Consider the following 13,453-nt stretch of genomic DNA (forward strand, 5'->3'; position numbering starts at 1 on the left):
GGTTTCCAGGCACAGCTCCCGCTTGGATCCTCACTAGAGGAACACGACAAATCGATTGCTCCCACGGAGTTTGCTAGGCTCCGCGGGTCCGGTTCGGTTGGGTTCGAAAAGTTTCCCCGGAGTTACTTAGGCTCCGCAGGTCCAAAGTTACAGGAAAGGGATACGTCTAGGATTGCGCTCGGCGATGGGGAGAGGCGAGAAGCGAAAGCTCCGTAGGCTCGGTTCTACTGCCTCTATTGCCTGCTTAGGAGAGGCGCGCCGGGTCTGCGAGGGCCCGCAGCGTTTGGAGATCTTCACACAGAATCTCTCTCGTCCTCCCTCCTCCGACTTGGGCGGAAACTACCCAAGCCTTTTGTATGGCTAGCAAGCCAATCGCTAGCCATGTATGCCTACGTTAGGAATGGGCCAATAACGTGGCGCAACTCCTAATACAAATGGCGGGAACTTCTTTACAGCGTGTATCACTACGATGCAAAAAAAGAGATGCACCCTGCAAAGAAGCTGTAATCTGGCTGGAAATCCCCCGTTGCACCAGAGCTCTCTCCCGCAGCAGAGAGCTCTGCCGTGCAAAGGAAGCGACAAATTGGCAGGAAATAATTTAGCGGTGCCGAAGCACGTACACAAGCAAAAAATCACAACTTTGGGTTGTGACACTCCTTTGATAAACTTACAGGCGACTACAAGGTCTCCCCTCAGACGTCTCTTGTGAAGGCTCAAGAGATCCAGATCCCTCTACCTCCCCTCGTAGGGTCTTTCTCGGAGGCCACTAATCGTGTGAGTGGCCTCCCCTGAACCCTCTCCAGATCCTCCATGTCCTTCCTGAAGTGTGACGCCCAGAACTGGACGTAGTACTCCAACTGCGGCCTGACCAGTGCCACATAGAGGGGGAGGGAGCATCACCTCCCTGGATCTGTTGGTCATGCACCTGCTAATGCACGACAAGGTGCGATTGGCTTTGTTGACGGCCTCGTTGCACTGCCGGCTCATGTTCATCTTGGAGTCAGCTATGACTCCAAGATCCCTCTCAGCTGCTGAGCTGCTGAGGAGGTCATCCCCCAACCTGTAGGTGTGCTGGGCAGTCCTCCTCCCCAGGTGGAGCACCTTGCATTTGTCTTTGTTGAATTGCATCCTGTTTTGTTCTGCCCATTGACCCAACCTGTCCAGATCGGCCTGTAGCCTCTCCCTGCCCTCCAGTGTGTTAACTCTGCCCCATAACTTGGCGTCATCTGCGAACTTGGAGAGGCTGCTCTCCGCACCCTCATCCAAATTGCTGATGAAGATATTAAATAACACCGGTCCAAGGACCGACCCCTGTGGGACCCCAGTGCCCACCGCCCTCCAGGGCGAGACCGACCCGGCCACCACCACTTTCTGGGTGCAGTCCCTGGGCCAGTTTGCCACCTACCCGACCATGTAGGCGTCCACCCCACAGCCTGCTAGCTTCCCTATGAGAATAGGATGTGAAACTGTGCGAACTGTAGATGATATCAGCCTCAGCTCCTGTGTCAAGGCAGTGCGTGACCTGGTTGTAAAAGGCTATAAGGTTTGCCAGGCAGGATCTACCTGTGATGAACCCGTGCTGGTTTCCTTTCAACATTGTTTCCCTTTCACAAATGCGCTCTTTAATGATTTTTCCATTGTTTTCCTAAGGATAGAGGTAAGACTGACTGGTCTAAAGTAACCTGGCTCATCCTTTTTCCCCTTCTTAAAAATGGACACCATGTTGGCCCTTTTCCAGTCCTCAGGGACCTGGCCGGAGCACCATGAGTGCTCAAACAGCTGTGCCAGTGGCTCAGCTATGACACTGGCCAATTCCTCCAGCGCCCGTGGGTGGAGGTCATCCGGGCCGGCTGACTTGTACCCATCCAGCCCCTCCAAGTGCTACTTCACTAAGTCAGCACTAACCTTTGGCGGTCTAGTGCCTCCCGGACATCTATCTATGTTCAAGTTGGGGGAATTGTCTTGGCCCATACTCAGGAATACTGAAGTGAAGAACTCATTGAAGAGCTCCTTGGCCTGCCTGACTCCCTGCAATAGCGCGCCAGGGAGGTGGCTGCCCCCTGCTACCACTGCCTATACATCTCTTTCTTTGCCCCCAGTCTTTTCTGGAGTTCCCTGTTCAGACAAGGGGGCTTTTTTGTGCCCTCGCCCCCTTTCCTGCATGATGGAATAGTCTCCTTTTGTGCCCCAAGGATCACTCCCTTGACAAACCACCAACCCTCCTGGACCCCCATTTGCTCGATGCTCCTGAGTTCAGCCACCTTGCTGACTAGCCTTCTAATTTTACTAAAATTGGCCCTTCTGAAGTCTAACACTTTAGCCTTGCTGGTTATTTTTCCCACCCTTTGCTGGATTGTGAATTCGACCAAATAATGATCACTGTCTCCCAGGTTACTGTGCACTCGCAGGTTCCCCACAAGATCATCCCTGTTGCTAAGACCTGGTCTAGCAAGCCGCTACCCCTGTGGGACTGGACACCTCCTGGGTTACGTGGATGTCCTGCACACCGTTTAACAACCTACGTGAGCAGTTTGATTTGGCTGTCTGCTTCTCCCAGCAGATGTCTGGGTAATTTAGGTCCCCCATGACCACTGACTCTCTCGCCTGAATGGCCTCTGAGAGCTGCCTGGAGAATACCAGGTGTAGCTCGTCATCCTGATGAGGAGGTCTGTAGTAGACCCCCACTACCAAGTCCTTTTCCCCCAGGACCCCCCTGCATCCTGACCCACGGTACCTCGCTATTCCCCTCCTCTACCACCGCCTTGATCGAAGGTGTGTACTGCTCCCCAACATAGAGAGCTACACCCCCACCATTTTTCCCCACTCTGTCTTGCCTGTACAACCTGTACCCCTCAATGCCTCCCCAGGCCTCTTCTGCCTCATCACCTACCTGAGCAACCCCCAGACACTACAGGCCACCGACAGCATGGCCGGCCCCGACGCCGCCCCTGGCCTGGTTCCCCCAGCTAGGCCTGGACACCTGCCCGTGCGTAACCCGGACACCCGGGTCCCCTGACTGCCTGGGTCCCAGAAGCCTGGGATCCCTGTTCCCTGTATGACCCACATGCCTGGGTCCCCCACTGCCCGAGTCCCAGACACCCAGGTGCCCTGTGCCAGTATTACCCGGATGCCTGGGTCCCATGACTGCCAGTCTCCTGGAGACCTGGGTTCAGCATGTGTGTGTGCCTGGACACCTGGATTCCCTGTGGGACCGTGTCCCCCCACAACCAAGAGCCCTGTGTACAGGGGATAGGGAACTGTCCCTGCTCAGTGGTGGGAGTGAGAGCAGTGATTTCAGGCCTGGAGGCAGCTGGCTCTGGGCTGGGCCTGACTGAGTGTAATGGTGCTGGATGCGGCTGGCTTTGGTGGGGAGCAGCTCAAATGGCAGCATAGAACAACGCCCGCCCCTACTCCACCAAACCCACATGCACAGGAAGAGGCTAGGAGGGGGTGGCGCGCAGGATAGACGCAGCAAGAGTGGCTGGGGACAGACCAACAAGACCTTGTCTCCCCTGAGGATCTGCAGAAACCCCCGAAAGCCAGGTAAGGGCAGGGAACCCAGGCATCCCGGCCCCCAGTGCCCCCGCCCCACTCTCACCCCCACCAGCCCCCACTTCCCTCCCAGGGAATGCAGGCGTCCAGGGTCCCAACCCCCACTTTCACACCAGCCCCCACCCCCCTTCCAGAGAACTCAGGCGTCCGGGCTGAGGCCTAGCCACCTCGCGGCAGAAATGAGTCACCTCAGGAGATGGGGCGTCCCTTTGCCACCACAATGCGCCCAGCTCTGGGGGGCGTCTCCCCACCAGTGCTGGGAAAATGGTGTGGGGGAGAGCAGGGCAGGCTGGGTGTCCAGACACCTGGGTTCGCTGTGGGGGAGTGAGGCCGAGAGGTGGGAGCAGGGGGCTGGGAGCCTGGATGCCTGGGTTCTTTGGGTGGAGTGAGACCTGGGGGGTGAGAGTGGCGGGGGGGAGGCTGGGGGGCAGGACACTTGGCTTGTCTGGGTGTGGCATGAGACCTGGGGGCTGAGAAGGGGGTGGGGGGCAGCAGGAGTCTGGACACCTGCTTGGGTCCATCCCAGGCAGCTGTGTCCAGCTCTGGGGTGTCTCAGCAGGGCCATTGCAGGCTGGGGGGCGGCCGCCTGCCTGCTAGCAGGGCTAGGGGAGATGCTGCTTCTCACGGCGCTGAGCACCGAGTACTTGATGTTGAGCCACAGGCCCCAGCACACGGGGCACAGCGGGTTCGGGCCGGACTGCGTCACCGGAATGCAAGAGATCTGCGTCACCCCCACGGATGTCACCGGTACGGGGGCCAGGTGGGTGGAACAGGCCTGGGTGTAGCTGGCTCTGGGGCAGGTGGTTGGATGTAACAGCACTGGCTGCAGTTGGCTCTGGGGTGGGTGGCTGGGTATAACAGTTCTGGTTGCGGCTGGCTCTGGGGTGGGCGTCTGCGTGTAATGGCACTGGTTGCACCTGGCTCTGGATTGGCCCAGCCGGGTGTAATGGCACCAGTTGCAGCTGCTCTGGGGCAGAACATTAACCTGCTGTGTGCCACAGGCACAGTCCAGGCCACACGGATCTGCCTGGCACTGGCAGCGCTGCTGGGGGTGCTGTGCACAGTGCCAGCTGTCACCATTGTCACCTCCTGCCCCTGCAGGGACTCGGGCGTTGGGCCGGGCACCACCATCGTCAGCTTTGCTGCAGGTAAGATCCCCTGCCCCCTCCCCCTGCCCCCGGATGCCTGGGTCCGCAGGCCAGGGGGTCTCACACCCTCTCTCCTGCCCTAGGGGTGCTGGGGCTGGCGGCCATGGTGGTGTTCATGGCCGGCGTCTGGGACTCCGCCGCATCCCCCCAGGTTCAGAGCAGCTATGGCTGGTCCTTTGGCCTGGGCTGGGCCAGACCCCCCCGCGCCCTGCTGCTTGTAGGTGAGCCCTGAGGGTGGGGCTATGGGCCATAGGGCAGGGCTATGGGCCAAGGGGAAGGGCTAACCCTAGGGGAGGAACCTATGGAGCTATATGGGTGGGGGTCTAGGTGCAGGGGTGAGGCAAAGACGTGGCGCAAAGGGTGGAGTCAATGTGAGTGTGGGTGGGTGGGTGGAGGGGGCAGGGCTAAGATTAGTGAGTGGGGCCACAGCATGTGGGTGGTGCCATGGGGTTAGGGGGGAGGGACCAGGATTTGTGGGTGGGGCTGGGAGGGGAAGGGGCTGTGCTGGGTGTGGGAGGGGTGGGGCTATAGGGGTGGGCGGGCACTCCCCAGGTGGCTGCGCCCTGCTGCTGCATCTTCGCCGTGGCCCCTACAGCTGCATCTGACCTGTGGCGGGCCAGTAGGGGGTGCTCCTGCGCTGCGCCACCCACCTCACTGCACCCGACCACCTTCCAGGCTCCGAGTGCCTCCCAGGGGTTGCCTCACATCTAGCCTACCCCCTTCCCGGAGCACACCCACTAGCCTGGAGGTAGTGCTGCCACCACCCAGGGTCTGGTCTGATCCTGGCACTGTACCCCTTGGGAAACACAGGCCTCATAGTCCTTGAGGGTACTTGATCCACTTCAAGAACTTGGGGTGCTTCCCTCAGTCTGAAGCACAAGTAGCGGTCTCCCTCAGTTAGCCGAACCAAGGGGACCCCAAGGCATAACCTAGACCCACACCCAATAAGTCTGCCACACTGGGTACAAAGGAGAACTTTATTGGTTACAAGGAGTAGGGTTGGACTAGGGTACAGGGTAAAGCAAAGTCAGAGAAATCCCACAGAGCAAACTGGCATGGCTGGGTAGCCTTTCATCACGCATCCGAGTTACTACAAGCTATGTATCTAGTTGGATCTCAGGTAGCGTACTCACAAGATCATGCAGAGGCAGGTGGAGATTCCCCCTGGAGGCAGGCAGTTCCTTGATCATGAGTTTTGAGAGAGAGAGCAAGTTTCAGGTGGTCTAGCTCGTCTCTCTCTCTCTGAGTCTTCCTCATGGCTGCTGCCCCCTCCTCCTCCAGGGCAGTCCTTAACTTATATAGCCCTTGTGACCTCATTTACCTGGTCCAATGGAGGCCAGCACCTGTTCGCTGCCAGCCAACCGATTTGAAATGCAACACCGGCTGCCGGGCAGACTGGCAGGGTCTCTTGAACAACAGGGAGCCCGAGCCCCTCACCCAGGTATGTGATGCCAGTCACGTGGGCAGAGGGAGCAGGTTTCCCCCCTCCCTCAGGGTACCTAAAGAGAAAGGATGTCTGCCCTCTGCCGGGCCCACGAGAACCAGATTGTCACAGAGAAGAGTTTCTGGGGAGAGACAGAGGTGGCCTTCTGCCACAGACCGTACTGGGTATGAGTGGGGGTGGCAGAACCGCCCCCAGAGCCCCACCCCCAGCACCGCTCGCCCCCTCCCCATTCCCCCCAACAAATAAACCCCTCCCTCAACATCCAGCCTGCGTGTGCCTGTGATTCAGGGGGCAAGGCCAGGCTGTGGGGGCCCAGAAGGCGGGGCCAAGGCCAGGATGGGGAGGAGCCAGCCTGCATTGGCCTAAGGGGTGGTGCCAAGGCAGGGGGGGGAGAGCCAGCTTGTATGGTCCCAGGAGGCAGTCAGCCCATATGGGCCCAGGGGGAGGAGCCAGGGCTGAGTGGGCGGAGCCAACCTATATTGGCCCAGGGGGCGGAGCTAAGGCCCACCTGGGTTCTGGAACACCTGGGACCCTTCTATGCCTTTACTGCGCCATGGCTTCCAGCTCGACGACCCAGGCCCTGCGACCCCCGAGCCCGGCGCCCCCCACCCCACGCCCCCTGACCCCAGTGCCCCCTGCCCGGCGCTCCCTGCCCCCAGTGCTGCTGGCTGGGCTGGGGGTGGTGGTGCTGGGCACAGTGCTGGGTGCCGAGGGGTGGCTGCAGGGCCAGGGGCCGGGGGGGCCACGCTGGGGGGGGCTGTGGCGTGAATGCGACCCCCAGGGCTGTATCGCCAGCCCCCAGCCAGGTCCAAGGGGGCAGATCTCCCTCCCCTAGGCAGTTCTTATCCCCCCCCACCCGGACAGATCTGATGCTGTGTTGCCCCGCCCCCCACAGGGCCGCGCAGGCTGTCGGGGGTGCTGCTGGTGCTGGGCACAGGGCTGGGGGTGCTGGCAGCCACTGGCGGGGTACTGGGGCCCGGCTGGCGGCGCTGGGCTGCCCGGCTCTGCTTCGGGGCAGGTAGGAGACCATCACCCCAAGGCCTGATCCTGTAGGGGGGAGCCTTGGACACCTGCATTCCCTGGGGTGGGGTGGGCCTGGACACCTCGGTGTCTTGTGCTGGGGTAGGCTGGCATGCCTGGGTTCCCTGGGGCAAGGTAGGCCCGGATGCTTGGGTCCCCGGGGACACCTGGGTCCCACGGGGCAGGGTGGACTGGGATGCCTAGATCCCCTGGCTTGTTGGAGCCTTGGGTGTGGGGGGGCCTCTGAGGTCTCCCTGCTCCCAATCCTGTTCCACTTGGCCACTGCCCCCCAAAAACAGCTGCATCTCAGTCTCAGCTCCTGCACTCCCCCCACCCCGTATTGAGACCCCCCTCCCACCCCTGTTTTTTATCCCTCACCCCCACCACAGCCCTGACCACCGGCCTCGGCCTGGTGAACTTCATGGCGTGGATGGCGCACGTTCCCGAGCGCAGCTGGGGCTGGGGCTGGGCCCTGGCGCTGGGTTGGGCCGCCGTAGCCGCCCTTGGGGGTGCAGGTAAGCCGTGAGGCAGCTGGGTCCGCGGGGGGTAGGGGTGCAGTGTAACGGGGGGTGCAGCTGGGTCTGGGGGGTAATGGGGGTGCAGTGTAACGGGAGGAGGCTAGGTCTGGGAGACATGGGGGGCACTGTAATGGGGAGGCGGGTGTGGCTGGGCCCGGGGGGAGCAGGGGATGCAGTGTAACGGGGAGGCAGGTGCCGCTGGGTCTGGGGAGGAGCGGCGCAGTGTAATACCCCCCCCCCATTGCAGGCGCGTGGCACGTGCGGATCGGGACCCCGCGGGGCGGCCCCCCCCATTAAACCAGGCCTGGGGCCGAAATGCAGCTGCTTCTTGGGCGCCGCGGCGGCGCGTAACGGGAGCGGGAGGCTCACTGGGAAGCCTGGGGTCTCTGCAAGGACCGCCCCCTCTCCGGGACGGCCCGCTCATTGCACGGCAGGCCGGCGGGAAACGGCGCTCTGCGATTGGCTGCGAGCTTCCAATCCTCTTCTCCCATTGCTCCTCCCTTGGCTGCGCCCCAACAGGTCCCTGACTGGGTGGGAACCCGCCCGGGAACCCGCCCCCCTGGGCCGCCATTGGTTGTGCGGCTCCTCTGATTGCCCAGCGGGGATTGGTGAGGAGCCTGGAAGGGGGCGGGGCCGCGGAGCAGGGCGCGATGGCGGCGCTACGAGCCCTGGTCGGGGTCAAGCGCGTCATCGACTACGCGGTCAAGGTGGGGGGGCGGGACCCCTGGGTCCCGTGGGGGTGCATGGGTCTCCTATGGCGGGGCGGGCAGGAGCCCTGCGTCCCGGGCAGGGTGCCTGGGTCCCGTATAGAGGGGGGGAAGAGGCCTGGGTCCCGTGGGGGGAGGGGCGGGCAGGACACCTGGGTCTGCTATGGGCGGGGGGGGGACGGGTGGGTCCCGTGGGGGGGTGCGGTGGGGCTGAGCCGGCCGCCCCCAGGTGCGGGTGCGCGCGGACGGCGCGGGGGTGGCGGCGGACGGCGTGAAGCACTCCATGAACCCGTTCTGCGAGATCGCGCTGGAGGAGGCCGTGCGGCTGCGGGAGCGCGGGGCCGTGCGCGAGGTGCTGGCCGTGTCCTGCGGGCCGCCCGCCTGCCAGGTACCCCGCCCCGCCCTTTCCCGGGGGAGGGGAGGCGAGGGGACTCCTGGCCACCTGGGTCCTCACGGTACGCCCCGCCCCGCCCCGCCAGGAGACCATCCGCACGGCGCTGGCCATGGGGGCCGACCGCGGGGTCCACGTGGAGGTGGCGGCCCCCGACTACGAGCGCCTCGGGCCGTTCCAGGTGGCCCAGCTGCTGGCTGCCCTGGCCCGGCGCGAGGAGGTCGACCTGGTGCTGCTGGGCAAGCAGGTGAGCCCTCCCCGACGCCTTGCCGCCTGCACTGAGCCGTGGGGGTGGGGCTATGAGCCATGACCCCGCCCCCTAGGATGCGACTCCGCCCCCTGTGCCACCCCCAACAGGCCATCGATGACGACTGCAACCAGACGGGGCAGATGACTGCCGCTCTCCTGGACTGGCCTCAGGTACCCAGGGGCGGGGCCAGGGGGAGGGACTTGGGGAGAATGCGGGCTGCAAAGGATTGTGGGAAGGAGGATAAAGGCTTCTGGGAACGGGGCTAAGCTGCAAGGGGTCAGGGGTCAGCACGGGTTCCCTGGGAGCAGAGTGGAGGGGTCTAGGGGACTTGGGGGCCCAGACGCCTGGGTTCCCCGGGGGGCTGCAGGGGGTGCATGCCCAGACACCTGGGTCCCCGCAGGGCACGTTCGCATCGGCGCTGACACTGGAGCCGGATGGGCAGTGGCTGCGGGTGGAGCGGGAGGTGGACGGGGGCCTGGAGACACTGCGGCTGCGTCTGCCCGCGGTGGTGACGGCCGACCTACGCCTCAACGAGCCGCGCTACGCCACGCTGCCCAACATCATGGTGCGCATGGGCCCCCAGGCAGGGGTGGCGGACGCCCGGCTTCTCTGGGGGCTGAAAGCCGGGGGCATTTGGAGCCTGGACACCTGAGTTCTCTGGGGAGGCGGCAGTGGGGCTGGGAGCCCGGACGCTGGGTGTCCCTGGGGTGAGAGCAGGGGGCTGTTGGGTCTGGGTTCCTGGTGCCTGGGTTCATGGCTGGCCCCGCAGAAAGCCAAGAAGAAGGCGCTGGCGGTGCTGGCACCAGCAGCGCTGGGCGTGGAGCTGGCACCGCGAGTCACGGTGCTGCGCGTGGAGGAGCCGCCCCAGCGCCAGGCCGGGCTGCGTGTGGAGACCGTGGCCGACCTGGTGGCCAAACTGCGTGAGAGCGGCTGCATCTGACCCCCCCCCCCCCACAGGTATGTGAGCCCCCCCACATCTCCACCCCCCCCCAGCTGTGGGGAAACCAGGCGGCCGGGCCCACTGACCCCCATCTCTCTCTTGCAGCCCTTGGATCTGATCCTGCTGCTATTGGGGGGGATAATCCCAGACCCGACAAGGTGCCTTCCTGCCCCCCCTCCCCTTCCAGGGCAGAATTAAACCAGCTGGAGATATATCTGTCTGCCTTGGTCTGTCCTAGCCCTGCTTCCTGGGGCAGGTAGGGAGGAGTGGCTGGGACTTATTGCTCAGAAGGAGGGCCCTAGGGTTGGGGGCGGGGCTTAGTGGAATTCCCTGGGAGTTGGGGGGAATTGGTGCCCCCCCCCCTCCCCCCCGCGGTTTCTGGGTGAGAAGGCAGGGTTTGAGGGGTGGGGGCTTCTTACCCAGAAACGGGGGGAATCTAAGAGTGGGGGCGTGCTTGCTTGTGTGTGTGTAGGGGCAGCTGTCTTGGAAGAACCCAGGTGTCCTTGCCCCTCCTTTCCACACACAGACCTGGCCAGGGTCCCCTCTCCAGGGCCCTGAGCTGGGAGAGAACCCAGGTGTCCAGGAGATGCCGCCCCCCACCCCCAGTCCTGCTCGTGCCCCTCACTTCTGATCTGCGGCCCCTCTCCCCACAGCCCGGCCTGTGCCCCTCACTCCTGACCCAGAGCCCCAGTGCCCCCCAGTGGGATTGCAATGGGTCTGATGCCCCCTAGTAGCTGCCCTTGGCCACTGCAGCCTTCCGTGGGGCAGAGGTTTGTTGCCTCTTCCCCCCCCCCCCGCCCTGCCCTGCCCCAATGGCAATTGTAGTTGGCCCCTGGGGCATTACGGCACATAGAAGGCAGTGCCACATAATTATGCATAATTTTGCATAATTTAACTCCAGCCGGGGTCTGTGCCTCTAGCACTGGGGCAGCTCCTGGGACCCTGCATGGGGGCAGCAAGTGGGGGAGGGGGGACTTCTGCTGAGCTGCTGGGGGGGTGCAGCTGTGAGCCACGGGGTGGGGGAGGGGCTCACTGCACAAACCACATCCACATGCACAGACCTCAGCCCCATGCACACTCCTCCTACACACCTTCACAGCCCCCCGCCAACCGTGCGCACACCCACACCCCTTCACAAACCCCATGCGCTCATACTCCTACCAACCACGCCTTCACACACCCCCACCAACTGCACCTCACACCTTCACAACGCCCCCCCGGCATCCCCACTCCCCCCAACTGCACACATACTCCTACACCTTCCCACCCCCCATGCACACTTGCACCAACTGCACATCCCCTGCAAACCACACAACCCCCCCCCCCCAGAAATTGGTATAAAATGTGTTGTCCAGTTGTACAATCACAAAGGACCCGCACCTCCGTCTGAGGAAGGGTCAAACCGCGTCAGATTTTTGTTTTTATTTAACAAATTAAACTTTTGCACCGTTTTAAACTTTTTCTGCGTGTCATTCCCCAGGGTCATAGTAGTGCCCCTGTGTACATGTACACACACACACATGCATGTGCACACATGCACCCTGGCCAACACCCCTAAAATACTGACCACCACCCCCTCTGCCCTGACCTCAGCTCCAGCACTGCTACACAGGGTACATGGCCCCTCTAGTGCCCCCCTACACAGTGATTTTCCCAGTGGGCATTTAGCACCCCCCTATGCCCTGGATTGGCCACTGCTGCTCCCAGCCGTGCTGCTGCATGGCTAGAGTCCCCTGCAACTGGGGAAAGATGTGAGCCAATAGGATGTGTTGACACAGGCCAGAGCTGCCCTTAGGGAACCCAGGTGTACAGGTTTAAGGGATAGGGAAGTGTCCCCACCCCATCTTCTGTCCCCTAATGGCCCCAGTTGATCACTGCAGCCCCAGCTGGGGCAGTTCACGTCTGGGCCTAGCCCCTGCCCCCCATGACATCACTGTTAGACCCCCCCGCAACACATTGTCCCCCCAAAAAATACCACCTGTTGGTGTTGCTTTTACAAGGTTTTATTGGAAAAGGCCCGCGTGTGTCTTGCTCGCACTCTCGCTCCGCCGTCCTCTCCCGGTTCATGGATTTCGGACAAATTAACTCCCAAAAGAACAAAAAATTAACAACCCGGCAATAAATTAACGTCCCAAAAACTAACGGAAACGCGGGGGGACCCTGGCGGTGGGGGATGCCGCCCCAGGGCCCCGCGGGGATGGAAGACGATGTAGAGTTGGTTTCTTGCAAGAAAGTCTCTTTTTTTCTTTTCTTTTTTTGGGGGAGTGGGAGGTGTTTTGCCCCTTTTTTTTTTTTTAAACCATTTTTTATGTCGTCTTTTTTTTGTGGTGGGGGGGCAGGACACGGCTGAGCCCAGCTCTGGGGAAAGGGATACAGTGGGTGTTGTGTGTGTCTGGTTGTGGGGGTCTCCACCCCCCAGGGGCCAGTGGCCACTCCAACTCCCAGTTGGGTTAACCCACATCTGGCACCCCCTGGGGGTCCTCATTGGCCACTGCATGGTGACCCCCCCAAGACTTCCCCCATCCCCCCAGGCCACTTCAGCCCCCACCATGGGGATTGCAGTGGGTCTATTGCCCCCCCCCCCAGTGTTGCCCCTTGGTCACTGCAGGCTGCAATTGGGTAGGTTCATGCCTGGTCCCCACTGGCTACTGCGGGGTGCCTGCCCCAAAAGCCCTGCCCTGGCCACCCACCCCCATGATGATTGCAATGGGTCTTGTGCTCCCTAGTGGTGCCCCTTGATCACTGCGGGCTGAAATTGGGTAGATTCATGCCCAGAGCCCCATGAGGTTCCCTGTTGGCTACTGCATGGTGCCCACCCCCTGAGAGCCCCCCTGCCCCCCCCAGTTACCCATGGGGATTGCAATGGGTCTAGTGCCATCAAGTATTGCCTCTTACCTACGCCCCCTCAGACCTCTCTGGCCTAGCGCACCCTTGTGCACCCCTCACGCTAGACCTGGTCAGTCCCCCTCCCTGTTGTGGGTGCCCCTCCCCCCCCCAGCCTTTTTCACAGGGTGAAAAGTGGGTTGTCGGCATGTTGGTTGTGGCAGTTGGGAAGCATAGTGTGTGTGCAGGTGTATTGGCTGTGGTGTGTTCTGCATGTGTGTGCAGGGATGTGATGTGGATGTGAGGTTTTTGTGCATGTGTGTGCGTGTGCTGGGTAGATGCATATAGTGAGGTGTGTTGGGCCATCTAGTCTGTGTAACGTGTTATGTGTGAGCTGTACATAGTTTGTGTTACCTGTGTGGCTGTGTGTATGGGGGCATTATGTGGGTGTCTGAATGAGGTGGGAGTTGTGTGGGTGTGACATCTGTGTGTGGGAGGGCGGTGTGTGTGTGTGTATGGAGGGGATGCGTGTATGTGGAGGAGGGTGTTTGTGTGTTGCCTGTGTGTGTGTGTGTTCGCACACACTATGTATTCTATATTGTATGTGGTGCTTGAGGGAGTGTGTGTATACACATCCACACATACTATACAGAATACATA

General features: G+C 61.8%; 2 protein-coding genes across 2 annotated transcripts; both read left to right on the forward strand.

Moving 5' to 3' along the window:
• The first annotated feature begins 3,473 nt into the window (after window positions 1-3,473).
• On the forward strand, window positions 3,474-4,959 carry LOC106737807 (protein NKG7). The gene is made up of 3 exons (XM_059718714.1): window positions 3,474-3,543; window positions 4,112-4,700; window positions 4,784-4,959. The coding sequence occupies exons 2-3, from the start codon at window positions 4,454-4,456 to the stop codon at window positions 4,930-4,932; spliced, it is 396 nt and encodes a 131-aa protein (XP_059574697.1). The 5' UTR covers window positions 3,474-3,543; window positions 4,112-4,453; the 3' UTR covers window positions 4,933-4,959.
• A 3,324-nt stretch (window positions 4,960-8,283) lies between these two features.
• Window positions 8,284-10,182, forward strand: ETFB (electron transfer flavoprotein subunit beta). The gene is made up of 6 exons (XM_019496346.2): window positions 8,284-8,389; window positions 8,619-8,777; window positions 8,869-9,027; window positions 9,138-9,200; window positions 9,431-9,595; window positions 9,800-10,182. Exons 1-6 carry the CDS (start codon window positions 8,333-8,335, stop codon window positions 9,968-9,970), a joined length of 774 nt encoding a protein of 257 aa, XP_019351891.1. The 5' UTR covers window positions 8,284-8,332; the 3' UTR covers window positions 9,971-10,182.
• The last annotated feature ends 3,271 nt before the right edge of the window (window positions 10,183-13,453 follow it).

This window comes from Alligator mississippiensis, chromosome 15, assembly GCF_030867095.1.
Source record: "Alligator mississippiensis isolate rAllMis1 chromosome 15, rAllMis1, whole genome shotgun sequence".
Lineage (NCBI taxonomy): Eukaryota > Metazoa > Chordata > Crocodylia > Alligatoridae > Alligator > Alligator mississippiensis.

Coding starts and splice junctions, on each gene's coding strand:
- LOC106737807 (XM_059718714.1), top strand. CDS start 4,454: ATGGCACTGGTTGCACCTGGCTCTGGATTGGCCCAGCCGGGTGTAATG. Junction 4,701..4,783: donor CATCGTCAGCTTTGCTGCAG/GTAAGATCCCCT, acceptor CTCCTGCCCTAG/GGGTGCTGGGGCTGGCGGCC.
- ETFB (XM_019496346.2), top strand. CDS start 8,333: ATGGCGGCGCTACGAGCCCTGGTCGGGGTCAAGCGCGTCATCGACTAC. Junction 8,778..8,868: donor GCGGGCCGCCCGCCTGCCAG/GTACCCCGCCCC, acceptor CCGCCCCGCCAG/GAGACCATCCGCACGGCGCT. Junction 9,596..9,799: donor CCACGCTGCCCAACATCATG/GTGCGCATGGGC, acceptor CTGGCCCCGCAG/AAAGCCAAGAAGAAGGCGCT.